At 33.8% G+C, this 26,376-nt stretch overlaps 2 protein-coding genes across 2 annotated transcripts; one reads left to right on the forward strand and one right to left on the reverse strand.

The window, feature by feature from the left end:
• On the forward strand, positions 1 to 16,027 carry LOC123654318. The gene is made up of 14 exons (XM_045590229.1): positions 1 to 375; positions 488 to 591; positions 1,408 to 1,493; positions 2,379 to 2,531; positions 4,970 to 5,106; positions 6,284 to 6,409; positions 7,213 to 7,304; positions 7,378 to 7,471; positions 7,557 to 7,713; positions 8,910 to 9,081; positions 11,447 to 11,660; positions 12,100 to 12,192; positions 12,428 to 12,570; positions 12,651 to 16,027. The coding sequence occupies exons 1-14, from the start codon at positions 181 to 183 to the stop codon at positions 15,442 to 15,444; spliced, it is 4,560 nt and encodes a 1,519-aa protein (XP_045446185.1). The 5' UTR covers positions 1 to 180; the 3' UTR covers positions 15,445 to 16,027.
• LOC123654552 (glycine dehydrogenase (decarboxylating), mitochondrial) lies at positions 15,971 to 26,376 on the reverse strand. Its single transcript, XM_045590451.1, has 19 exons — positions 26,358 to 26,376; positions 25,799 to 25,914; positions 25,138 to 25,216; positions 24,885 to 25,020; positions 23,852 to 24,016; positions 23,547 to 23,775; positions 23,247 to 23,470; positions 22,565 to 22,740; positions 22,258 to 22,487; positions 21,986 to 22,162; positions 21,066 to 21,250; positions 20,398 to 20,599; positions 18,961 to 19,110; positions 18,683 to 18,795; positions 18,326 to 18,473; positions 17,133 to 17,340; positions 16,571 to 16,743; positions 16,421 to 16,501; positions 15,971 to 16,172 (listed from the first exon to the last, which is right to left on the reverse strand). Exons 1-19 carry the CDS (start codon positions 26,374 to 26,376, stop codon positions 16,062 to 16,064), a joined length of 2,922 nt encoding a protein of 973 aa, XP_045446407.1. The 3' UTR covers positions 15,971 to 16,061.

The raw sequence follows: 26,376 nt of genomic DNA on the forward strand, positions 1-26,376 counted from the left end.
AACAGGCAACAAACGAGTGGGTGACTATCGGGAGTCCCTGCCACCATTGCCTAGTTCAGCACGTTTCGTTGGATTGTTATGACACGTAAAATAATCACAAAAAATAAACCGTATCAAATATACGAAGAAATTCGAAAAAAGTAATCTGTCTTAATTTTAAAGTCATCTTGACATATTAGAATGAAAACTATAACAATTAATGAACCGATAAACTTGCGAGTAATAAAATTTGAACTTGACTTCTCATCATTGTATCAAGACAAACCAAGAACGCAGAAAGCATTGAATAAAATTAAAATACCAATACAAAAAGTAAATAATACAAAACAAACCAGAAATATACCACCGCCACCGCAGATCAAGAGTGCTAAGCAGGTATTGTATCACTCAATTATTATCATTTAATTCATAATTGTATGGTATACATTTTTGTATTTTTAAGTGACACAACTGACCTTTTTAGTGAAAGATGTTTATTTATTTTCAGAAGCGTGATGTTAAGGATTTAATAGAGGAATTATTAAATGATATTTATGCAGATCAACGGGGTTGGAGTACTCGTAGTAATAGCGTCACTGATTACACTCAAGAGTAAGAAGCTATAATTATTTCGCTTATTATATATTTTTTTCTACTATTCTGTTCTTCTACATTTATTTTATCTATCTTAAGTACTTTGAGTCTTAAAATAAGATCTTTAAAATAAACGAACACGTTTAATTTTGAACAGTTCAACATATTGATAATACTGCTGTGTATTATATACTATCATATGTATGTGCTTATTGTTAAATAATATAATAATATACATATAATTACAATAGAGCTTTAAATCAAAATTGAATACGCGTCTTCTAGGCAAACGCGAACCATCTTAGGCTGCATCTTCACTTACCATCAGGTGAGATCGCAGTCAATCGCAGGTCTATATATTTAAAAAAAAGAGAAATAAAAATATGAGCTTAAAGAGCAAATAATTTTTAATAGCCTATTTATAGTTTTGCAATTAAATATTGTTTTAAACTTTTATACGAATCGAGCATTTCTTTTTCGAATCGAATTTGATATCTAGTTTAAGAAGTCTTTTTCATTAGTGGGATACTTAGGGTGTTATAGGCCAATAAACTTTTTGGTTCAAAGATGAACTCATTATACAAGTATCGCTATTTAATTACTTTAAATTTTTACGTTTTTCATTACGAGTCCTTTTTCGGAGTTAGGACTAAACAGAAAATAAATCCCAATAAACACAAAATAAATTAATACTTGTTAAAATATACAATACATAAACCACCAGCCAAATATATAACACACAACATATAACAACATAATAACAGCCAATACATAAACCAGTGCAAACAAAAATATAGCTAAATATATTAAAGTAATTGTTTAATTTGTATTTAGATCCACAGCTGCATCCTTTACATCATCACATTCGAACTGCGGAGAACAAACAGACGCCATCGAACGGAGTTACCTAGAATCCTTAGGTAATATAAAATGTTACAAGATGAAAACAATTTCTGAGTAGACATTATTTATTGGTTTTCATTACTTCTGCGCCTCCTGTGCTAACTGATATAAGTCGAGTTCTACACTTTTTGTAATTTTACCGTAGGCATTATGAGAAAAAATTGCAAATTTTTTGGTCTAATTACAAATTCGTCTATCTGCTATAGTTACGGAAAGAACTTTTCTCCAAAGTGATATAACTCTATTAAAAAATTCCTGAAAATCGATATTGTCAAGTTTTTGTCAGTAATCAATCACTCGAAGTATTCAACACTATTTTTTGTGCTTTGTGGTGTAAATGCGATTGTATTGAATTTTACATTTAGTTTTCAGTACACTTATCATTTTAAACCTAAAACTTTCTTAAACAGGCAAATTATGTTATTTACACAGTATTTAGGTAAATTTTGTTATCAGGCGAGTGATAACAAAAAAAAAAAATTAAAGGGTAGATATTTATTATTTTTATCTCTGCTTGAGAAACATTCAGCTGTGATCATTATTTTAGAATTTACACAAATACAAGTTATATCTGTTAAGTAATTAAACTGTACAATTATCATTTGTTACATTATTTAAGCACTTAATAATTGTGAAAAAAGATACAACTCAAAAGTTTTTTTTCGTAAACTAACTTTAATATTAATTAATTACCAAAAAAAAAATTAATTGTTATTGGAACATGTGTCTCTACTCTACAAAAGAATTAGTTACAAACATGTTTTTTTTACGAAAAACCTTGTTTTTGCTTTCCTTAAAAAAGATGATTTTCGATTTGTATCACTTGTCACAGGAGGCACAGTTTTCATCTCTTTCTAATGTATTATTGTCTTAATTCTTAATATTTATTTTCTTTTTTGAAGATATCGAAGAGCTCCGTGAACAATACATTGACGGAAAAAACAATTTACAAATAGTTGGAGAAAGATTAACAAAATATTTGCGGATTCGAGATCGAATTCACCGTCAACAGAAGAAACTATGCGCAGCTTTCTCTGTGCTTCTCCGCCACATTAGTATGTACGAAAAAATTAATTAGTAATATATGTAGAGAATAAATGAATACATATCCAGAGCCAATTTGATACTTTAGGTCAAATTTTTTGCGTCCTTAATAAAATAAATCTAGTGTTTTGCTCGTTTTCTCGTAAGCTATTAAGTTCACTCACTCACTCACTTACTTCATCCTAATACAGTCCACTGCTGGACATAGGCCTCCACAAGTTCCAATAGTTATCACGCTGGGCAGGCGGGTTGGTGACCGCAGAGCTGGCTTTGTCGCACCGAAGACGGTGCTGCCCATCGTCAGCCTGTGTATTTCAAAGCCAACAGTTGGATGGTTATCCTGCCATCGGTCGGCCAAGTTCCAAGGTAGCAGTGGAATTGTGTTATCCCTTAGTCGCCTCTTACGACACCCACGGGAAGAGAGTTAAGAATAATTAAAAAGTAAAAAGACCGACTGACTAAAATATTATAATTAATATTTTTACTACATGGCTTATAACTAACATGACCAATATACTTTTTTCTTCCAATTAATTAATCGATAGATATAACATTTAGAATACAAAATAAATAATTAATAAAAATATAAATAAATTATGACTTAAAATATAAATAAATAATAATGAAGTAAATTATATGAGATTTTTTATAAGAGACTAAAAGTTTTAATGTTTATATTTTCACTTAATGAAATTAATCCATTGTTAGAAAATTCCATTGTTAGAATTAGAAATTAAATATTGCTGGGGATTTGTACGTCGATTCTATATTATTTTCTGTGAATGTTTGATATACTCGTAATCATTAAACCCAGTTATGATATCATATGAAAGATATATAATGAAAGGTATATAATAAAAGGAAATATGAATTAACTTAATAATACTAATCTTATATATAAAATTCTCATGTCACAATGTTAGTTAAAATACTCCTGAGAAACGGGTGGACAGATTTTTATGAAATTTAGTGTGCATATCGGGTAGGTCTGAGAATCGGCCAACATCTATTTTTATACCTCTAAGTTATAAGGGGAGGGGGATAAAGGGGGCTAATGATATATATGCAAAACAACGTTTGCGGGGTCAATTTGTTGATTAAAATAATAATTTTGTTTAAAAAATCATCCGTGAAGACTTTACAGTTATATTATATAACACTCTTCTTAGTGTTATTGCCATTGTCGGAGCATACTATTCATTTTATTATTACCCCTTTTTAATAATATCAGCCGTCAATCAAAATCAAATAATACTGATAAAGTAAATCTATTATAATGAGTTAAATACGCAATGTTACTGATATTACTACTGTCTCATCTTTTTATTTTATATGAAGAATGCGCCAAACAAACAACCATAGAAACATATTTATAAAAATGATAGCAAAGTAGTCACTAAATATTTACAGTTTTTTTTTATATTGCAAGAGAATAAAAAAGTTGTTTTATATAGACACATGATCTAAGTATATAATTTTTATATGAACGAGAATTACGTCACGCTTTCATTCAGAAGACTAAAATAATTTTACGCACATTGAAGTTCAGGCACTAGCTGCACAGGTGCTTATTTCAATACCGTCGTATCTCTAACTGACGTACACAATACTGCGAATCAATAGACGACGCACACAGATAAAGCTCTTTTTCTAAATTGCGCATGCTCTAAGCAGACATCTACCATGATACGCTACATAGGCATTTTGACCAGTTTTGCCTTTACTCCTATAGCAGAATCGATTTAAAATAAACCCCTTTGAAATGAAGTAGTAGAGGGTGAGCAACCCCACCACACTAGTCCGTGACTCGCCCGGTAAACACCGCATCAGCTGGTTTGAAACGCAGTACTTCATAAATGTTATGGACAAATGGCATATTTAAATTCGCGCAGTGTTTTTTCATCGCTCCGTTGTGTATATTTTATACTAATCATTAAAATTTCGATGTATCAAAAATAAAGATGTGCTGATATAATAATATTGACCGATCATCGACTCTATATTCAGTGCAGTGTAAAGATATGCAGTTAGCATCAAATGTACACGTTGTACGGAACAGATGAGTGCTATTCTGAACTCTCTCAGGAACCTTGCGAGTTCTTCAAGGACTGCGTCAGGTACAAATATTTGTGGCATGTGTTTCTGTGTAAGATTGCGTTGTAGTAATACAATAGTTCGCGGTTCATTGATAGTCGCATTATGTCTCATATTGATTTATACATTTCCTTGTCGTAAATTAAATTAATGATTGCTCCATACTTATAAATCACCACAACAAAACATTTAAAACACCTTATTACACACTAAACACAAAGTGACAATGAAACACCTAATTATTTACGAAAACTTGATTGTTATTTTGAAAACATATTTTAATTTATCAAATCAACTTTCTTTAAGTCATATTTGTAGGAAATAATGAAATAATTATTTATGGTGTATACATAAGCTGGCGATACAAGTGCTCGTTTTGGTGTCACACCTGGCAACGAAGGCCCCGGCGAGGGAGGCTTCGCGGAGTGGCTGCATGCGATGCGCCTCGTCGCACGCCTTCCTGCCGGGGTTCCACAACACTTTCGAAGAAAAGTTAGTATAAATATAAACATGCTTTATTACGTATTACAGTTGGAATATTGTAATACTACATTTTAACAGATGTTTATTTCATTAAAGATCGCGCCAGACATCCCGGTTTATTCAATATTATTAATTGTCAACTCTTCAACTTTTTATCTTTAATAATTTGTAGTTTAAATTGATACTAAGTTTATTTTCAATTTAAAAAGATGAAAGGAGTACTATTGGTTATTTTAAAATAGCGTCGGTGGTTATGGGTTCGATCCCCGCACAAGACGAACATTTGTATGGGCCATACAGATGTTTGCCATGGTCTGGGTTTTTGTGCAGTTCTCGTGGGTCTCCCCACCGTGCCTCGAAGAGCACGTTAAGCCGTCGGTACCGGTTTTTATCATGTACACTTTATAGCGATCATCACTCATAGTAGGAAATATATCCGCCAACCCGGTATTATCTTTTCTCAATAGACACGTTTTTTTTCGCAATTTTGGGATAAAAAGTAATCTATATGTTGCTCCACAACCTCCTCATCTCCTAGAAATGGTCCCTTAAAAATTAGTGCAGTCGTTCCGAAGATTAGCCCGGACAAACAGAAAGGCAGGCAAACAGACAAATATAAATTTTAAAATCGTTTGTTTGTGTTTTAGTGTCGTGTAAATAACCACGTGCGTTTGAAAAAAAAAACAGTTATTTTGAAATCACAGATAGATACTTCTATTTTGTTTATGGATATAGATAGTTATTATATGCGCAGATAACGACCTTGAAACCATAGGTTAGGTTAGGTTAGGACTAATTTATCAATCTAACATAGTTTAATTTGTAGGTGTAGGTTACTCGATTCGACCGTATATATATTGTTGACCTACGTTGTATTATACCGCATAACTTTTTACTGGGTGTACCGATTTTGATGATTTTCAATTTAATCGAAAGCCGTCGTTTATCATGTGGTCACATTTAAATTTCATCGAGATTTGATCACAACTTTTGGAGTAATCTTTGATAATGTGTATTTACTTAACTATTTTTGTCTACCTACGTTGTATTACTTGTCAGTGTAATTGAAGTCGGTTTTTTTCGTTTGCCAGCAAACATAATTATTCATTCTTTTTATGTATTTATAAGAATAAATTGAAATCCTTAATATCACTTGATAGTTAAAATTTAAAAAAAATAATTTCAGCTATGGCTGACGCTAGCGGATCGCCACTTGACCGCACGGGGTATCGACTGGCCGGTCGCCGAACGGGCTTGCTTCAGAGGGACTGCCCAGCCCGATGATACTGAACTTAGTGCTCAGATTCTAAAGGTACACTTTGCCAACCTACGAAAAGCTCATCATTACAGCCTATACAGTCCACTGCTAGACATAGGCCTCCACAAGTTTACGCCAAAAATAACGTGAACTCATGTGTTTTGCCCATAGTCACCACGCTGGGCAGGCGGGTTGGTGACCGCAGTACTGGCTTTGTCGCACCGAAGACGCTGCTGCCCGTCTTCGGCCTGTGTATTTCAAAGCCAGCAGTTGGATGGTTATCCCGCCATCGGTCGGCTTCTTAAGTTCCAAGATGGTTGTGGAACCTTGTTATCCCTTAGTCGCCTCTTACGACACCCACGGGAAGAGAGGCGGTGGCTAAATTCTTTAGTGCCGTAGCCACACAGCAGCTACGAAAAGCTCATTAGGAGCTAATCTTTAAGAAATGGAACTAAATTTGATCTGGTTATTGTTTTTATTTTCCCAAGTTGCTTATTCAATCCCCTTTTTTTTGGTGTATCAAACTCTTACTGCATATTTCGAGTTTATTGACTACTATAAAGATTCCGCTCAGCGGTGACATTCCCACGTTAACGAAATTATCTTCGCGTATCTCTTAGTTATCTACATTAGCAGTGACTTTTTAATGCCATTTGTACATATTATATTTCTTATAGCACACGAAACTACAAATCTAAATGTATCTATAAACATTAAATAATATATATAATAGAATATTTATTATTAAGATTGTCGTTGAAAGAACGTTAAAAAATAATATTCTTCATACTTTTCTTTATTTAAAATACAAAAATTTATTTGAGCCTTATATATGACAAAGTCTTATATTTTTTCAGGATCTTCACAGAACTGGCTGTTCTCTTTTCTGTGGAGCAGAAGGTCGAGAAAATCAAGCAATGCTTCGAAGAGTATTATTAGCTTATGCTAGGTACTTGCCGCTAGTTAATTGGTGTTTAGTAATTTTCTACTTTCGTTCAAAATATAATGATCATTAATTTCAGGTGGAACAAAGATGTCGGTTATTGTCAAGGTTTTAATATGTTAGCAGCCATTATTCTAGAAGTGATGGATAAGTCAGAGTCAGATTCTTTGAAGGTAAATTAAATGATTTTCAAATTTAATTTAACGTAGGTACTTTCAATATTTTATAACATAATAATTAATTCATCGAATATTTAAGGTGATGATATACCTAGTTGAAGCAGTACTACCAGAAGGGTATTTTGCCGACGATCTTCGAGGGCTATCAGCGGACATGGCTGCCTTCAGAGATCTCTTACGAATTCGACTACCGCGGCTTGCTCAACATATGGATCATTTACAAAGAATATCCGATGGTATTACCGTATTATTTATATATTAATGTATGTTCGGGGATAACTTTGTCGTTTATGAACCGATTTTGATAATTCTTTTGTTGTTGGAAAGGGGACTTCCCAAGTGTAGTACCATGATAAGGAAACCAGGATCTGATGATGGAATCCCAGAGAAATCGAGGGAAACCCTCGAAAATCGTAATTTCGACTAGTGCGTTTGTTAATTGTTTTCGTCTACTTACGTTGTATTACTATTGTCGATATAATTGGTCGGTTTTTTTTTTCGTTTGCGAGCAAACACTTCGAAGATTTCGCAATGCTTGAAGACAAAAGTCTTCGAGCAATGCGTCCTGCCTGTGTTAACATACAGAGCCGAGACGTGGACACTGACGAAGGGACTGGTCCACAAATTTAAAGTCGCTCAATGTGCAATGGAACGGGCTATGCTTGGGGTATCTCTCAAAGATAAGATTAGAAATGAGACTATCCGCGAGAGAACGAAAGTAACCGACATAGCTCATAGAATTAGCAAGTTGAAGTGGCAGTGGGCTTGGTCATCTGTGTCGCAGGACCGATGGCCGTTGGAGTAGACGGGTCCTGGAGTGGAGACCGCGTCTTGGCAAACGAAGTGTAGGACGTCCTCCGGCCCGTTGGACCGATGATTTACGGAAGATTGCCGGTGTAGGCTGGATGAGGATTGCGGAAAACCGGGATGTCTGACGCGAACTTGGGAAGGCCTATGTCCAGCAGTGGACTGCCATAGGCCGAAGTGATGAGCAAACACAATTATTATATCAATAGTGATGTATCAATATGTCTTTTGAGTACATATATGTAAGTTGCTTCTTAAATTATTCCTTAATCACTATCAGAAGAACCTAATCAAAGTCAATTATCACAACCTTGCAGACCATTAACAACTTTTTTACATTTAGTAAATACCCAGCCCTATAATAAGAGTTCACTAATTTCAACAAACGAAACTAATAACTACAACGCCTCCTAACTAGTTTAGTATCTACTATATGCCATAAAACGCACACTTATGAATTGCAAACCTGTGAACATAATTAATTAAATGGTTACTGCTGAAACGATTAAGCACAGATTAACAAAAGCTTTCTTAAGATTAAAATTACTTATAAATTGAAAATATTTTTTTTTATTAAAATTATATATAAATTAATACAAGACTAATTTATATATAATTTTAATAGGTGGAGGAGTAGAACCTCCATTACCAGATGTGTTCACGATGCAATGGTTCCTGACACTGTACGCCACGTGGCTGCCACGCGACTCATTGTTGAGAATCTGGGATTTAATCCTCCTGGATGGCAACGAAATACTACTACTGACGGCGCTAGCCATCTGGGACATGCTTCAAGAGTAAGTGGAGTGACATTATGCCCATTGTTATAAGAATGGTGGTCTTGTCATTATTTTACATACATATATTTCCTCAACTATTTGTGATCTTTTCCCCGATTATTTCTCATTAGTATATACCAATGATAATTTTTATTCTATTCAGCATCTTTATAAATGATTTGCCAGAATGTCTTCATTTCTCCGATTTATTCTTGTATGCCGATAATATGAAGTTTGCTAGAAAAATTGAGTCCCCGCAAGATACCGAACCGTTGCAGGAACACTTAAACCGAGAGTACTGAAAAATGTTATCACCAAAAGTTTACCAAAAAACGGCATAAATTCGAAATACTTCATTAATAACATCATGATCCAAGAAGTAATAATCATTAGGGAAGGGGATTTCTTCCTAGAATTCTAGGAAGCACCCTTGATAACAAACTTACTTTCGTTCGCCATACCGATGATATCATTAGAGGTCATCCAGAATATTTGGTTTTGACATGAGAAACTCTAGAGAGTTTAAGAGTAGCACGAAGATCTTATTGTATAATGGTCTTGTCCGAGGTATTCTTGACTATTATAGTGACCACACTACGTTGTCCACATACTACGAATTTAGAGAGTGCAAAAACGGTGTCTGTGGCATATCGCCTACTCGGAAGGTACAGCGATGCAACTTCTTTCCAATAACAGTCGACTTCAATACTTCAGTATGTATTCCCTATCATCTCGTAGAGAAGCATGTGATGCGCTATTTTTGTTTAAACTACTTAGAAATATGATTGACTGCCCTGATCTGCTCAGTCTGTAAGGATCTACGCTGCTCCAAGATGCCCCCGTAAGCCAATCACACCATTATGTCCACCAGGAGGACAGACCACGAGGACAGTCTACGGTGCTAACTCTAACTATAAATGGCTACAGTCATGTGATCGATGTTAACAACGACAGTATAAATCCATTTCGTAAAACTATTTTTAATAATTTGCACTAACAAATAATTGTAATGTATGTCTGTACATAGTATAGTTGTAATTGATATTATAATTTATTTTTTGTAATTATTATCTGATTTATTTCTGCAATGTAATTTATATTATTGATTTAATTTGGTTTAGTTTATTTAATTTCAATTTATCTGACTTGATTTAATATAATACGGCTTGCCTTATTTTCATTGTGTTTCATTTTATTTGGTTTATTTACTGGCTTTGTTTGATTTGATTTATGTTAGTTTTATTTTATTTTATTTAATCCAGTTTAATTTGATTAGGCTTGATTTAATCTTACTTAATTCAATTTTTAACCGACTTCCAAACAAGGAGGAAGTTCTCAATTCGACTGTATTTTTTTTATTATGTATGTTAATGCAGAACTTTTAACTGAGTGGACCAATTTCGACAAAAAAAAATTTAATCAAAAGGTGGTGCGTGTTATTTGGTCTCATTTTTCTTCGAGATCTACCGACTACTTTTCTAGTTATTAGATTATAATGCGTTTTTACTTGACTATTTTTTTGTCGACCTACGTTGTATTATACCGCACAACTTTTTACGGGTGTACCGATTTTGATGATTTTTAATTCAATCGAAAACTAATATTTATCATGTAGTCACATTTAAATAGCATCGAGATCTGATTACAGCTTTTTGAGTAATCTTTGATAACGCGTATTTACTTGACTATTTTTTTGTCTGCCTACGTTATACTCGTATTACTTGTCGATGTCATTGAAGTCGTTTTTTTTTTCGTTTGCGAGTAAACACTATTATTTATATTTTGCCTTAACCAATTTATTTTAACTTAATTGGCTTAAATTTTTTTAATAATAGATCAAGCTTGGCTTAATTTCATTCATTATTTGCACAGCGTCACAGTGTATTTAATTGTATAACCCCAAATGTAAAGTTTTAATATAATTAATGTTAATGTTGTTGTTTGGTTTATTTAGGCGTAACTTTTTATAAGGTAACAACTCCTTATATTTAAATTACATGGTGAAATAATTATCATTATGTGATACTTATGGTAAATAACATATTTAAGTTACTAAAGAATAATATTGTATCCGTCTGTGTAGCTTTCTAATTAATGTATTCTACTTAGAGAGTTTAATCCCGGAATCCCAAATCCCGAGATCTTGGCATAATGATTGTATTTCAGTTCCGAAAATTTCGACATTAAATTTTCCGGGATTCCGGGATTTTCAGTACTGACTAAAGTTAAAAAACTTCACGTACAAATTATACATACATGCGAAGTAGGCTGAGACGAAAGATTGGATGTCTTATTATTTGTGATTATTTTAGCATATAAAGATGTGTTGTATATCTATCTAATACCTTTAAGTTAGCAAATCTTGTTTAAATTCTTTTTGCAGTCGCATTCTATCAGCACGGTCAGCAGACGAGTTTTACAGTTGTATGGGTGGTGGTGTCGGTGCAGTATGGGAGGCAGGAGATGCTCTAGTTGTCAGAGTGGTCGCTTTTAATTCAGCCCCCGAGCTTCCACGATTACGCAATCTTCACAGGTACAGAGTCGCACCGCCTGCGCCAGCGAACGTTGCACCAGTACACCCTCCTTTACAATCAGCGGTATGTGTATTTATTTTGTAAGTATTCTTTCTTGTGTATTGTACTTTAACAGTCTTCTATAAAAAAATATTGATAAAGACAAGGTTCTTGTAAGTAGAAGGATTAAATACAAAGGGTTGGTGGCTGTCATTTTAATGTCTCAGCAGTTCTACGAAAAGTTCTACCGTTCGGTTGAAATTTCCGTACGATGTTTTCCTTTACAACGGGATCGAAATAAATATTAATTGAAATAAATAAATTATTTATAAACTCAAGTTAACCTGTTAGTGTGTTTAAATCCGTGTTCGGTTAGGATTTATACGATCCAGTGAGCCATTTCCTCCTTCGATTCTGTTTAATGTAAATTTATTCTTTTATAATGATATTGTTTATATTTAAATGCTGTCTGGGAAGACGTATGTAATAATATTTATTTACTAAATATTATAAACATTTTTAGGTACAGTCAATGACGAAACGGGGTCTACGTCTTTTTTACTCAGAAGACGAAGGAGACTCTAGTGATGATGGAAATAAAATGGCTTTGGCAACGGTATTTATATTATTAAAAAAATATATACGTATAAATGAAGCTTTCAGTTGGTTCCCATTATTTTATAGTATTATTCTCTCTCAATGCAGCATTATGAACTTAAATTATATTAATTATTATTTTTGTTTTTTTACCTCTTTCTCTTTTTCTTTAATTTGATTTGAATGTTTCAGTCAAAATATAGTTTCAATTACAATTCAAATTACCAGTATACTTATTATATAATTTTATATAGGTTATACCCAGACGGAATGATCGAGCCGGTGACCGACTTTCATTAGACATAGGAGCGCTTAAAAGGCAATATGCTCGACTTCGTGAACGACAACGTCAAGCTCATGTCATTTTAGCGGCTGCATGTGCTCGACACGCTGCAGGTTTAAATATACTCAAATGTCATATACTTAAAAGAATGTTAAAATATTTCAATTATATATAAAATAATCAATTATTTTCGTTTCAGTTGGTGTTCCTACTTCACCAACTTCACTCACAGTGAACAATTTACTACTGGGTAAAAGTGCTATCGTTAGTTCAAGAGGACGACGGTTAGGTCCACCACCGGGAGCTATACCACCATCTCGCCAAACAACATCTCTAGCTGAAATTACAAGTCAACGTCATAGCAGAATTACAAATGATACTATTAGCTGGGAAGAAGAAAAACATCGGAAATCGCAAAATAGAAGAAACTCCGTTAAATGGAAAGATATTAAAAAAGAAAAAACCGTAGAAATAGGAAGGAAAACATCAATTGATTTAGAAGAAGCTGGTGATGGTATTATAGTATCTGAATTGGAAGCTAATGCAATGATAGCTTCAATGCGATCGCGTAGTTCTAGCGAGACATCTTCGTATTCATCGCGATCTGAATCTAGTACAGATACAAGCCTTTGTGATGAAAATGAAAAAGCAAGTGATTCAGAACAAGATATTCCTATTGATGATATGGAATACAACAAATCAAACACTAAAAGTAAAAAGCAATCACCAAAATCAAATTTTCCAGACTGTAAAAATGTTAAAAGTAGTCCACTATCAGTTAGTAAGATACCTTCTATTGACTACTCTTACACACAAGATAAAAAAATAAATAAAACAGATATAAATGTTAAGAAGATATCTGAATATCTTGACTCTGCTGCTGGTGAATCATTACGTGTTTATATAGATGGATTTGAACTTAAACTAAAAGAACCTCATAATGAAAGCAATAAAAAAAAAGATAGACATACTACTAGCCCGCTTAAATGTATGCGTCATCATAGATTAATATATGACAAGAAGTTTCATAAACCAGAATACGATGAAAGGAAGAATTGTAAAAAGACAAATATATCAAAATCTAATACTTTAACAGATTATAGTCCTATCAATTCACCTCGCCACTGCGCCATCGAAATTGATACATTCTACAAAAAACTACCATACAAACAATACCCTACTTCAAAGTTGCAGAAAAATTCAAGACCACCCGATATTATCGACAGTTTTGTTATGAATCCAAATTTTGTGACTGATATAGATTTATCTGAAGGATTAATTCCAGATACTGAAAATCCAATCAAAAGTCCCGGTTCTGATAGTGTTATTATCAGTGAAGACGAACCGCCGATTCCATTAAAAATTGATAAATATTTTGAACATAGTCCAGAGTTTTTCGGGGCTAGATTGTCGGATCCTAATAATTCTGATATTCCAAGTCGACGTCCTACTAAAAGAAATTCACGTTTACCAAAAAAACCAGATTCGTTAACACTTCAAAGCAACATTAATGAAAATAATTTAAAAACTGAAGTGGAACGTGCCTCTTCATTACCGCAGAGTCATAGTTTTGTATGTAGAAAATCTGTAAGCCCCGGATTAAATGATGACAAAAACACTGAAACACAAACAGAAGATGTAATGGAAAATAAGAAATACAATAATGGTAAAAGTCTTCTTGAAAGTAAAAACGAATCTTTTATCGAGGATATACTTACAGATAGTGGACCAGCTTCATCAAAAGAATACATTTTGAAGTCTGGGAGGAAAAACAGTGAAAGAGCTTTACAAATTATACAAGAAAATTCACAAATTCTCAGTCGAATACTAACAAAACAGAATATTACTTCTGTAAGTAATCCATCACAAGAGAGTTTAAACGATAGTGTAAAAAAATCATTAAAAGACAATATAAATTGCTCGAAAACTGTTGAAACAAAATTACTAAACACATCTTTGCTTAAAGAATCTACCTCTGATTCATTGATCGGATGCCTAAAAAGGATTCCAAAGGAAATCACATCAGACAAAAGCGATATTCTGAAAGTAAGACCAATTTCAATTGATGATCCCTTTTCTTTGGATATACGTAACGTTGCAACGGGGAGTAATGAGTTTTCTTTTAAAAATATTAAAACACCTAGTACAGAATGTCTTGGCAATAAAACAGATTTATATGGGTGGGAAAATAAGGGTTTTTTTGCGAAATGTGATTATAAAAATAACTTAAGTCGAAACGACCATATTAACACTGATTATAAAAAAACAGGTAATGATATTTCCATTTCCAGTGATCACCGCCATAAAAATACGAGGCCTGTATCAGACGAATGGTCTCGATACTCACTCTCAAGCGAATCAAAAATATCGGTTACGTTACCATCTTCAGAAAACAAAGACACGTCTACTTACGAGCAACGATTAACTTCTGATGATTATAACTATCCACAGTCACATTCAACAAAATATAATGAATTATTACTGCTAAAAACAAGCGATGTTTGTAGTAAAACATTAGATCAAAGTCCAAAAACATGTGAAAATTTTTTAAAAACTGAAAACAGCTCACTTAGTGATTTTTCACAGAAAGTAACATCCTCTATTAGCTTTACTTGTGATCCGTCTGTAGATGATGATTCACCCATGGGTGCAAAAAGTAATTCAAGTGATACTTTATGCCAAATTACGTCATTAGACCAAGTGTCTACACCTATTTCGCCAAAAGTATTTCCAAATAGAGATACAATAACACTGTCAAGGGACTCAATGGAAATAAGTGATAAAGTCAAAACTGATCATGACGACACTTGCAGTACTATAACCTCGCTTTTAGACACAGATACGTTATCATCGTTATCGTTTCCACGGAGTCCTTCGACAGGATCATACCATCCATTTCCAACCCGACCACCAATACGTTTGCCTAAAGATATTGGAGTTAAATTAGGTATGTATCCAAAAGAATCGATAAATTCGCCTCAAAAATAAAACTGACCGAAAATAATAAAAATATAATTTATTTTATATTTGAATGTTGTTTTATAATTTTAATTGTTTTACATATATTTTATGTTAGCTTAATAATTAATTATATTTAGAGATATTTAGAAATTAAGTTTTTGATAGATTTACTTTATTGATTGTTATATCAGCCAATCTGTTATGACTTCGATAAGCAGTTACTTAAGTATTGTTTAATTGTAACGTAAAATATTAACTTTTAAGCTCTTAAAATTCGCTTAATAGCTAATTCAGAATATGATCAGCTGAGTTTTTAAATATTGTATAAAATAAACATCGCAGACAAACTAAAGCAATCCATTTTCTATTTGAGCTTTGTAAATTACTTATAGAACAAATATATTGCCTTCTTACGGACGTTAGAAAAAGGGTCTAATATAAAACACAGAATATTAAATGTCAATAATTCATGATTGAAATCAAAAAGTAAAATTTAAGGAAATAAGTTAAATATAAAACTATCTTCGACATATATTAAGAGAAATTACTGTTATATGGAGATAATATTTATTATACGACAATATGGACAATTAAACATTATGTGATCGCAGCTCAAGTATTATTATTTTATTCCTTCTCTTAAATCAAAAATCATCAATAACTGGTGGGCAAGTACAAACTAAATGTTTGTCTCCATACATGTCGTCAATTCTACTAACTGTTGGCCAAATTTTCGTTTCTGCTTTTACGAATGGCTGAAAACAGAAAACAAATTTTGATTAATTAAGTTTTGTTACTAAAAACTACTAAAGCCCCCATTAAACTTGAGAAAGTAGCATTACGGATGAAAATTAACGTGAATTACGAAGTCTAGGTATATTAAATATAGCAACTATATATGTATGTACAGAGTTTATTACTTTACGGGATTTTCTCATCAATCTTAGGTTAAGATTCTGATTTTAATACATAATAATAACCTTCAGGTCAAAAACATACTTACAGCTGGAAAAGCAGCTTGCTCTCTAGTATAGGGACGGTTCCAATCCTCCGTTATTACCTCTTGCTGGGTATGTGGCGCCATCTGTACAATTCATTTAAATATTTTTTATATTAGGTACTTTTGTTAAACTGTGTTAAAATTTTTGTTTACCTTTACTGGATTCAATCGTTTGTCAATAACGCCATCTTCAATATCCTTAATTTCTCTTCTTATTGTAATAAGTGAATCACAAAAACGGTCCATTTCCTGAAGATCTTCGGATTCTGTCGGTTCAATCATAAGCGTACCTGCGACTGGCCATGATATTGTCGGCGCATGGAAACCTGCAATACAGTTTTTACAATACTTTTTAGCTTTAAACATTTTTACAACTTTTACAAATATAATGTTGTTAAAATAATCGCCGAAATGTATGTATGCGCAAAACTTCTGAGCAGTCTTACTGACTTAGATAATTCTTTTTCGTTTATGTTTGCTATTGTCAGGGCCAGATTTGTATAAAATGAAATTTATAAATCGACATTTTCATGAAAAAAATGGCGGTACGAAGTGCGTCGGGTCAGCTAATATTTTTCTTATAATATACAACACAATTTTATGTTAATATTTATTTTGACGTTACATTAAACCTATTTTAAAAATTTATTTAGAAGAAATGTAATTTTTTTTTGTCATCAGAATATGCACTATTACTTAAATAGTGGTCACTAACCAAAGTCCATAAGTCGCTTTGCAATATCGCCAGGTTCAATGTTAGCAGTTTTCTTCATATCTCGTACGTCTATTATAAATTCATGTGCAACCAATCCCCTTTCACCTTTGTATAATGTTTTGTAGTGACCGTCCAGCCTTCGTGACATATAATTAGCATTAAGTATGGCCACTTGCGTCGCTCGCTTCAAACCTTTTGGTCCCATCATCTGCGTGATTTATAATTAGGTTACAGACCAAAGTCATTTCGTTTATAAAGTAAAGTAGGCTCTTATTCATGGTATAATATAAATTATGACAAAAAAATATTTCATTTTTTTATTGCTACATTTTAAAATTAATATTGCTATATACTATGCTATATATGTTATGTAATGCTCTAATGTATCGTGCATACACGATAAGTTTTGATAGTTGCCACATTGTTTTTTTTGTGGTGAACGCGAAATCTATCATATAAATATTATGAAATATACATTACGAAAAATATAAAAAAAAAAACATATCGCTGCAATTAAATATGCAGATATGAACAACGTCGCTACATTCATAAGCGCTTGACTGAGGAAGATGATCATTTTAAAGTCTTAAATTTTTACAAACGCTTGGAGTTATTTACTATAATAATAAACAAAAGAATATATATGCGTGTATGCGTTAAAGACATGGTAGTGTCTGTAATATTTTTTATATTGATTTATTTTTTTTATACATAATTTAAAAAAATATTCGCATTCTGCTCTCCTTCTCTATATATACTATAAGTGTGCAAAATTTCACACTCCTCTGTCCGCGCAATCTTCGTTAAAAGGGGTACAAAGTTTTTACTTCACGTATTAATTAATATATTGATATATGAAAATTGTTTATAGATATATATGTGTTTATGTATGTATATATATGAGCATATTATTTATTTATCTATTTATAAGGAATGGTATGTATATAAGTATATTCATTTCTATGTATATACAGGATTCTGTTACATAAAATTTTTGCCTCCATCCTACACTCCTTATGTTAGTCCTCTGGTCAAAGGTTGCCTGGAAGAGATCGCTGTAATAATAAGGCCTGTTGCAAATGATGCTATCTAACTCAAAATGCATTGATAGAATATAAGATAAACGTTTTAAAAATAAACAAAGAACGTATACCACTTCTTCGAATCCAATAAATGTAAAATAAAAGACTTACCTTAATATAAGCCCAAGAGATAGGCAAAATGGCTGAAGACCCGAAAGGCGCAGCGCTAACGGAGCCAAAGCTATGCGCTGCGTCTCCTAAGTCGGCGAGTGGGTTTATTACCGGGTGTGACGGTAAGAACGGTGCCAGGTGCGCTTTACTGGAATTTTAAAACAAGAGTTTACGTCAGTCCCCTTAGAAACCGAAATTTATTGTTAGTTCCAGTACTTGTCGTTGATCCTGAAAAGAAAATAGCGCTACGATTTCAAAAGAGTTTATTTTTATTTTTTGCTATCGGGTTGTTGAAAGAACTTAAGCAAAGAATATCATGTCTGAAAACTATTTTTTTTTTTAGAAAAACATACTTACACTCCGATAGGTCCCATTCCTGGACCTCCTCCTCCATGAGGTATACAGAAAGTTTTATGTAAATTGAGATGTGATACATCACTGCCGTAATCACCTGGACGACATAAACCAACCTGTTTAACAAAAATACATATTTCTTACTAAGTATATTCTTTACTCAAAGTGGAGTGTTAATTTAAAAATTAAGAAATAATGGAATTTCAAGATGGAACAATCTACTGCTAACGTTTCTATGCAATAGTTGGCGTAGTTTCGTGGGGTTACTCAGCAGTGGTTACCTGCGCGTTCATGTTGGCGCCATCCAGGTAGACCTGGCCCCCGTGCGCGTGCACCAGCGCGCACACGTCCGCGGCACGCTCCTCGAACACACCGAACGTGCTCGGATATGTGAGCATCAGACACGATAGCTTCTCGCTGTGCTCTTCTACCTGGATTTAATAAATATTTAATCAATAATTAATTAATAAATATCTTTAACGTGGATCGTCTGTTTCTAAGGTAACGTAGCTTAATGCTTTGTTTTTCAACACAAATAATGCATCTATAAATAAATACATATTTTACAGCCAGATTCGAGGCGGGAACCGAACCCACAACCTCCGAATAAGAAAGCAGGGTCATTGCACACTACGCCAACGCGCTAGTTAAATACTATATAACTATTTACTTTGTTTGAGTAGTATTAGAGTTTTCAGTATTTCAAATATACTTTAATTACAAGGTTAATCTATTATTCAACATCGTGTTGTTTTGACGACAAGTAGTCGCAGCGGTCACAGCACTGTTATACTTGCTGTCGCGGGTTCGATCTCCGCACATGGCAAGCATTTGTATAGACCATATCAATGCTTATCGTGATCTGGGCGTTTCAGTTTGTGAGAAAATCCTACTGGGGCCGTTAAGTTTGAAGCCTTCATTTATGTTTTACAAAAAAAAAAAAAATACACTCGTACATTTAGAATTTTAGTAAAACTTTTAAATCAGCACGAAGCCTAATCTGCCACTCTGCTCTACTGAGGATTGTCGTAAAAAAAAAATCTGATTTTTAACCGACTTAAAAAAATGCGGTTACTCAATTCGACCGTATATATATATATGTGTATATATAATGTATGTTCGGGGATAACTTCGTCGTGTATGAACCGATATTGATAATTCTTCTTTTGTTGGAAAGGAGATATCCCTGGTGTGGTACCATGATAAGGAAACCAGGATCTGACTATGGGGTCCCAGAGAAATCGAGGAAAACTCGAAAACCCCTATAACTTTTTACTGGGTGTACCGATTTTGATAATTTTTGATTTAATCAAAAGCCGATGTTTATCATGTAGTCACATTTAAATTTCATTAAGATCTGATTACCACTTTTGGAGTAATCTTTGATAATGCGTATTTACTTGACTACTTTTTCGTCTACCTACGTACATATTACTTGTCGATATAATTGAAGACGGTTTTTTTTCGTTTGCCTGCAAACACAATTATCTATCGTTATATCAGCAAAGTGTAAGTTAAAGTTGGAATAAAACAAGCGTTCAAAAAATTTAATGCATCGCCACTCATCTCGTATCTTCAAGTAACAAGAAAAGTGCGATAACATATAATGTTTTTCGAAAATCGGTAGTATCGTATATTTGACAATATTACTTTCTTTACAGTAGACATTTATAAAATTGCGTTTGTTTCGTAAATAAAGATTACTTTTGTGAAGTTACCTTCTCCTTAAGGTGTTCCATATCAATGTCGCCCGAGGGAGTAACTCGTATGGCGCAGACCCGCATGCCAGCCATGTGCGCGGACGCAGGGTTAGTGCCGTGAGCACTGACAGGTATAAGGCAGATGTTGCGCCCGGTATCGCCTCGAAACTCATGGTAGCGTTTGATTGTTCTCAAACCAGCATATTCGCCTTGAGCACCACTAAAAATTAAAGGATAAAAAAATTAAAACTACAGTATTATAAGAAAACAAATCAGTTCAGTTCATTTTCTACTGGAGATTCACGAGATCAATTTGATCAATTTTAAGAAATAAACGGAGTAAAAACTAAATGACTACGTGACTAAATAAATATATAAATCAGCTAACATGTTAGGCCAATATGTATACGTCCAACACAACAAGCCATCGAAGTGAAACGTAACAAAAAAAGTACTATAACGTGCAGCACATGATAGGGATCTGTCATCGAGCGCGATCCGCTCCCGGTAGCTAAACAAGGAACGCCCTGGTATGGTCGTGTATACCAGAAGGTCAGGGGTTATTTTTTGCGTGTTTAAAAATTCAGCTTTTTTATATGCTTAAATCGATGTCATACGAAACTACAACTTAGTAATATTTTTTTTAATTAGTGAAATGTGGAAATAGTATTTTATGTTATTATTACCTATTAGGTTGAAATGATACTCGATCATAACCAGTGATAGCGCATAGATCCTTAGCGAGTTCTTCAAATAATATGTGGTAGCCTTGGCATTGATCAAGAGGTGCAAATGGATGAATATCAGTAAAGTGCTTAAACGAGCAGGGCATCATTTCGGTTGTTGAATTCAACTTCATAGTACAGGAACCCTTTAAAAAGGAGAACACTTGTGAATGGATTAAAATACGTATTATCTGTATCTTTACTGACTTCCTATGTATTCCTGATAACAATGTAAAAGATCTGCTTGGCAAACCTGTCTTTTATGTAGGAAAATAATATTTAGCTTATTTTACCACGATACTCCATACGCTTGATTGGATATACAATTGCATATTTCAGAATTATTCTTAAATTTGTACTTCACTTCAGCCTATAATATCCCACAGCTGGGCTTAGGCCTCTTTCCCCATGTAGGAGAAGGAGCAGAGCTTAATCCACCACGCTGCTCCAATGTGGGCTACTATGTGTAACGATCGATATCAGTTGTCCATAATAACAACCACAACCGACAGCTTAACGTGCTCTCCAAGGCACGGTGGGGAGACGCACAAGGACTGCACAAACACGCAGACCACGGCAAACATCTGTGTGGTCAATACAAATGTTTCTCATATGCGGGGATCGAACTCGCAACCGCCTTATGTACTAGCACTTTTGATAAACAGTTCTTCTAAGGATGTTTCGTTTTATCGTCGAATATTAGATAAATTATTGGAAACTTATTACTTCACAAATTTTTAGCGATGCTATCTTGGATTTTAGAAAACACGATCTTTTTATTAAGTTCAGTACACCTCAGTTAAGGTTTATGAGGATAAATGTTAAACAGATGCATTTTACTAAGTTATGTCTTGTCCTTATGCTCCTCAATCTTATCTTACCAAAGGTATCATCGAATGGACCAGCGATATATCTTTATTTTCTAATCTTTTCATGTACCGAACTATTCTAGTTTCAGAATGGTGCATGTTAAAAACTGGATGTGTCAAATATGGAGAGGTGCGGCGAAAAGGTCCCCGTAGTACACTGCGAGATTTTGCGTCGCCAGTTTTTATAACCTGAAATAATAGCAGTTGTTTAAAGTACTGTGGTAATACTTTTAAAAGTAGAAAATTAAAAATGTAAATTTGTAGCTTTTCTTTTTATATTTTACCTCCTCAACGCTTTCGCAATCGAATATCCACAACAAATCATCAACATCCTGCATAGTAGTGGTTTCGTCTAAGGCAACACCTACTGCGCCATCCTCAAAATACCGCAAGTTAATCATCTTCTCCTGAGCCCGTGCTTTTATAGCGGAAGCATCGTGTTCGGAAACAGGAACTACATGAAGGGTATCGAAATATACGTCGTTCGATTGCTTGTGACCGCGATTTTGTATTCCTAAAATCATCTAACATGAAATTAATAAGCTCTATTAAAATAAATGTTCTCAAAATATTTCTTATATGGTTTCTTACCATGATCAAGAACTAATGTAGCATTATGAACCCTAGTTGCAATATCTCTAAGACCTTGTGGGCCATGATATACAGCATACATAGCTGATATGTTAGCCAGAAGTGCCTGAGCAGTACAAATATTTGATGTGGCTTTGTCGCGACGTATATGCTGTTCTCTAGTTTGTAAAGCTAACCTAAAAATTAATCATTTTGGCAATTACTTTTACTTACAAAAATTCAAAACTTTAAATAAATAAATATCTCTGACAAATATATAAATATTGTATATACGCTTCAGCCTGTAATATCCCACTGCTGGAAATAGGCCTCTTTCCCCATATAGGAGAAGGATCAGAGTAGATATTAATAAATATATATATCTGATAAATAAATATATCTGTAAGAAACTAATGCTTGTCTTATTAGTAATAGCCCACCGATATAGCTGTACTTTTTTTATTAACTTACTTGTAAATAAAATATAAAATAATATATATTCGTAATAAAACATACATAATAAATAGTTATATTACACCCAGATTAATGGTGGGATTCGAACCCACAACCCTAGGAACAGAAACCAGGGTCACTAGATACTGCGCCATCACGATAGCGATCAAAATCATATTATTATTAAAAATATGTAAAAATCGTAGATGTCAACATATGTCACCACTATCATAAAGTCCTTTCCATTTACCTGTAAGCATCTCTTCCAGCTGCATCTCTGGTAACGCCAACCATGCGGCCAGGCATCAAACGTACTAAAGGATGTTCGGCAGCAAAAAAACCAGCGTGTGGTCCACCGTAGCCAAGTGGAACACCTAACCTCTGAGATGTACCAACTGCCAAAGCTGCACCACATTCTGCTGGAGGTCTTAATAAGGCTAAAGCTAAGAGGTCTGTTGCTACGACAACTAAAGTCTGCAATAAAATGTTACTAATGTTTTAATACTCGTAATAGCTTTAACATTGCACAAGTTATTTGAATAATACATACCCCGTGCTCTTGAGCAGTTGCAGCTAATCCTGAATAGTCATAAACTAATCCCCGTGTATCAGGGCATTGCAGTAGCACGGCTGATATATCTCTTTGAGCAAAATCAACTTGACGGACATCTGGTACAACCATAACTTCTAGCCCCAGCGCATCCAATCGCGTTTGAACTACAGCTAATGTTTGAGGATGTAACCGTTCAGATACGACAAATTTAGATCTTTTATTATGCCTGAAATACAAATGTACATTACCAAAACATTTTTAACGACATTTAGTATATTAGTCGAAAATGACATAAGTTTTACCTGTGGCAAAGTGACAAAGCTTCGGCTGCAGCTGTTCCTTCATCCAAAAGTGAAGCATTTGCAACATCTAAACCAGTTAAGTCACTAACCATTGTCTGATAATTTAATAAACTTTCCAACCTGCCTTGCGCAACTTCTGGTTGGTAAGGAGTATATTGTGTTGTCCTTAAATAATTTTTCAATCATTACCAACGTTAGTTACTAGTTGAATTTTTATACATCGTGCTATTAAACTGACTACCTTTCCTTTAGGGCCATAAAGAGATAGAGGCATACTATTGCCGAAATTATGCGTGAAAAAATGAAGCACTAGTAAACAAATGTTGAGAAGACATGAAAAAATTGGTTATAAATAACTGACTTAACTTGGTAATTGACACGACACTAACGTACGCACGACGGTAATTTTGTAAATGTGCCGTGACGGCGGCGCCTAAACCCTGACGATCACGGGTTCGCACTTTAGTGACTATTTGTGTTTATACAAATATTTAAGTATATATATATATTTATATATATTTATGTATATTTATATATATTTCTCATCTGGTCGTTAGTCCTTGTGGGTCTCTCCTCACCGTGCCTCGGAGAGTTCGTTAAGGTGTCGGTCCCGGTTGTTATCATGCACACCTGATAGCGACCGTTACTTATAGTAGGGAATATATCCGCCAACCCGCATCGGAGCAGCGTTGTGGATTATGCTCTGATACTTCTCCTACATGGGGAAAGAGGCCTATACCCAGTAGTGGGTACAGGTACAGTACAGGCTGAAGCGCGACATAATTTCGTTACAAAAAAAAAACCCTAATCTATCTAACTACAAGCTGATGGCTCTTAATCTAAACTAACTAGCCGTGGGATATTACAGGCTGAAGCGCGTAGCGTAAATTTTATTATTTTTATTAAAGTGTTAGGGCAAGTAAGTTGCATATTTAGGTTATAGGTAATATCGATTCTGATATCGCAGTTAAATGGAAGGACGCCAGTTTTAATAACAAGTTCTATATACTCGTATAAAGAAATGAAATCATACCATCCAGGATTCTCAAACAAATTTCGCATGATGGTATGAGGAACACAGCAATTGTGATATCCCATACCAATATAAGAACGCCATATCTGATTTTTTTCAGCTATTTTACGTACTCTTTCAATTAAATCATATTCACCTAAAAAGTTAAATAGTTTCATAGATAAGTATATAAATATCATATCATATAGCATGGAATTATTTCGTTATAAAGTGTTTCATAAAATATTATTTTATTATTGTTAATTATACATACTTATTGGCGCATCAATTTCCATAAGTCTTGGTAACTGGATTTGCTTAGGCACTGCATCATTGGTCAACTGATCGAGGCTCTGTTCGTCAATAAGAAATTATTATAGTATGACGTGCTTTGTGGTTCCAACTACCATATAAATATATGTAAAATACTAAATTAATTAAACGAAAATTTTAAAAGCACTATAATTTTTATATGCTGTGTGGCAATAAAAAATATAGGCATCCCCTCTCTTCCCGTGGGTGTCGCAAGAGGCGACTAAAGGATAACACAGTTCCACTGCCAATGACGCGATAACCATTCAACTGCTGGCTTTGAAATACACAGGCCGAAGACGGACAGCAGCGTCTTCGGTGCGACAAAGCCAGCTCTGCGGTCACCAACCTGCCTACCCAGAGTGGTGACTATGGGCAACACACATGAGTTCACGCCATTTTTGGTGCGAACTTGTGGAGCCCTATGTACAGCAGTGGACTGCAATAGGTTGAAGTGATGTGATGAGTGTTAATTTTTAATACGCATTTGTACTGATTAATTATTTAATTATATAAAAAACATATATGACGCCTTTAATCAATATCCATATTATATGTAATTTTAAGTATTAAATATTACATACATAATACACATTAACAACCAATATTTATTGAAATCTTACCTTATATCCAAGAAGATCTAACATCGTAACAATATCATGATCTCTCGGACCTATGTGACGACTGGGAAAATCAACTCTCTCCGGAAACAAATTGTCCGATTTTGAAATCTGTGTAGCTATACAACATTTTGGTACTTTAAGTAGTTTCGTATTTTTAATTATTTGTAAATTTTCAAAACTTTTAATAAAATCACTGCGTCTTAATAATCTTAACATTTTTAAATAATTAAATGTCTAATCATATTATAGACTGTCTTGTTAAAGAAACGATGATAAACTAATAGGGGTCAAAGCTGTTGCAAGAATACATTAAAATTGATAAGAAAGTTCAATAACAATACTCGTATGGTTTGCCTTTACAAATAGTCATTATAAAGTGGGTACATAATAATATTATTACTGATCTTTGTATTTTTTGTCATAGTAATGTAGTACGCGTTTAATTAAATAATAACAATACAATTTCAGTTAATGTGTAGGTTATCAAATTATTTATTTAAAATGTTAGAAGCCGTCCATTAATCACGTGATATTTTTAGGAACCTTTTACCTTACCCACCACACCCTTGGTGATACAT

The sequence above is a fragment of the Melitaea cinxia genome, chromosome 6 (assembly GCF_905220565.1).
Source record: "Melitaea cinxia chromosome 6, ilMelCinx1.1, whole genome shotgun sequence".
Taxonomy (NCBI): Eukaryota; Metazoa; Arthropoda; class Insecta; order Lepidoptera; family Nymphalidae; genus Melitaea; species Melitaea cinxia.

What these genes read in the sequence shown, in the direction of transcription:
- LOC123654318 (XM_045590229.1), top strand. Translation starts at nt 181, where the DNA reads ATGAAAACTATAACAATTAATGAACCGATAAACTTGCGAGTAATAAAA. An exon ending in CACAACACTTTCGAAGAAAA is followed by an intron (nt 5,107 to 6,283) that starts GTTAGTATAAAT and finishes AAATAATTTCAG; the next exon opens with CTATGGCTGACGCTAGCGGA. An exon ending in TGTGCTCGACACGCTGCAGG is followed by an intron (nt 12,571 to 12,650) that starts TTTAAATATACT and finishes AATTATTTTCGT; the next exon opens with TTCAGTTGGTGTTCCTACTT.
- LOC123654552 (XM_045590451.1), bottom strand. An exon ending in ATTGCGAAAGCGTTGAGGAG is followed by an intron (nt 22,163 to 22,257) that starts GTAAAATATAAA and finishes CTATTATTTCAG; the next exon opens with GTTATAAAAACTGGCGACGC. An exon ending in TGGAACACCTTAAGGAGAAG is followed by an intron (nt 19,111 to 20,397) that starts GTAACTTCACAA and finishes TATTAAATCCAG; the next exon opens with GTAGAAGAGCACAGCGAGAA.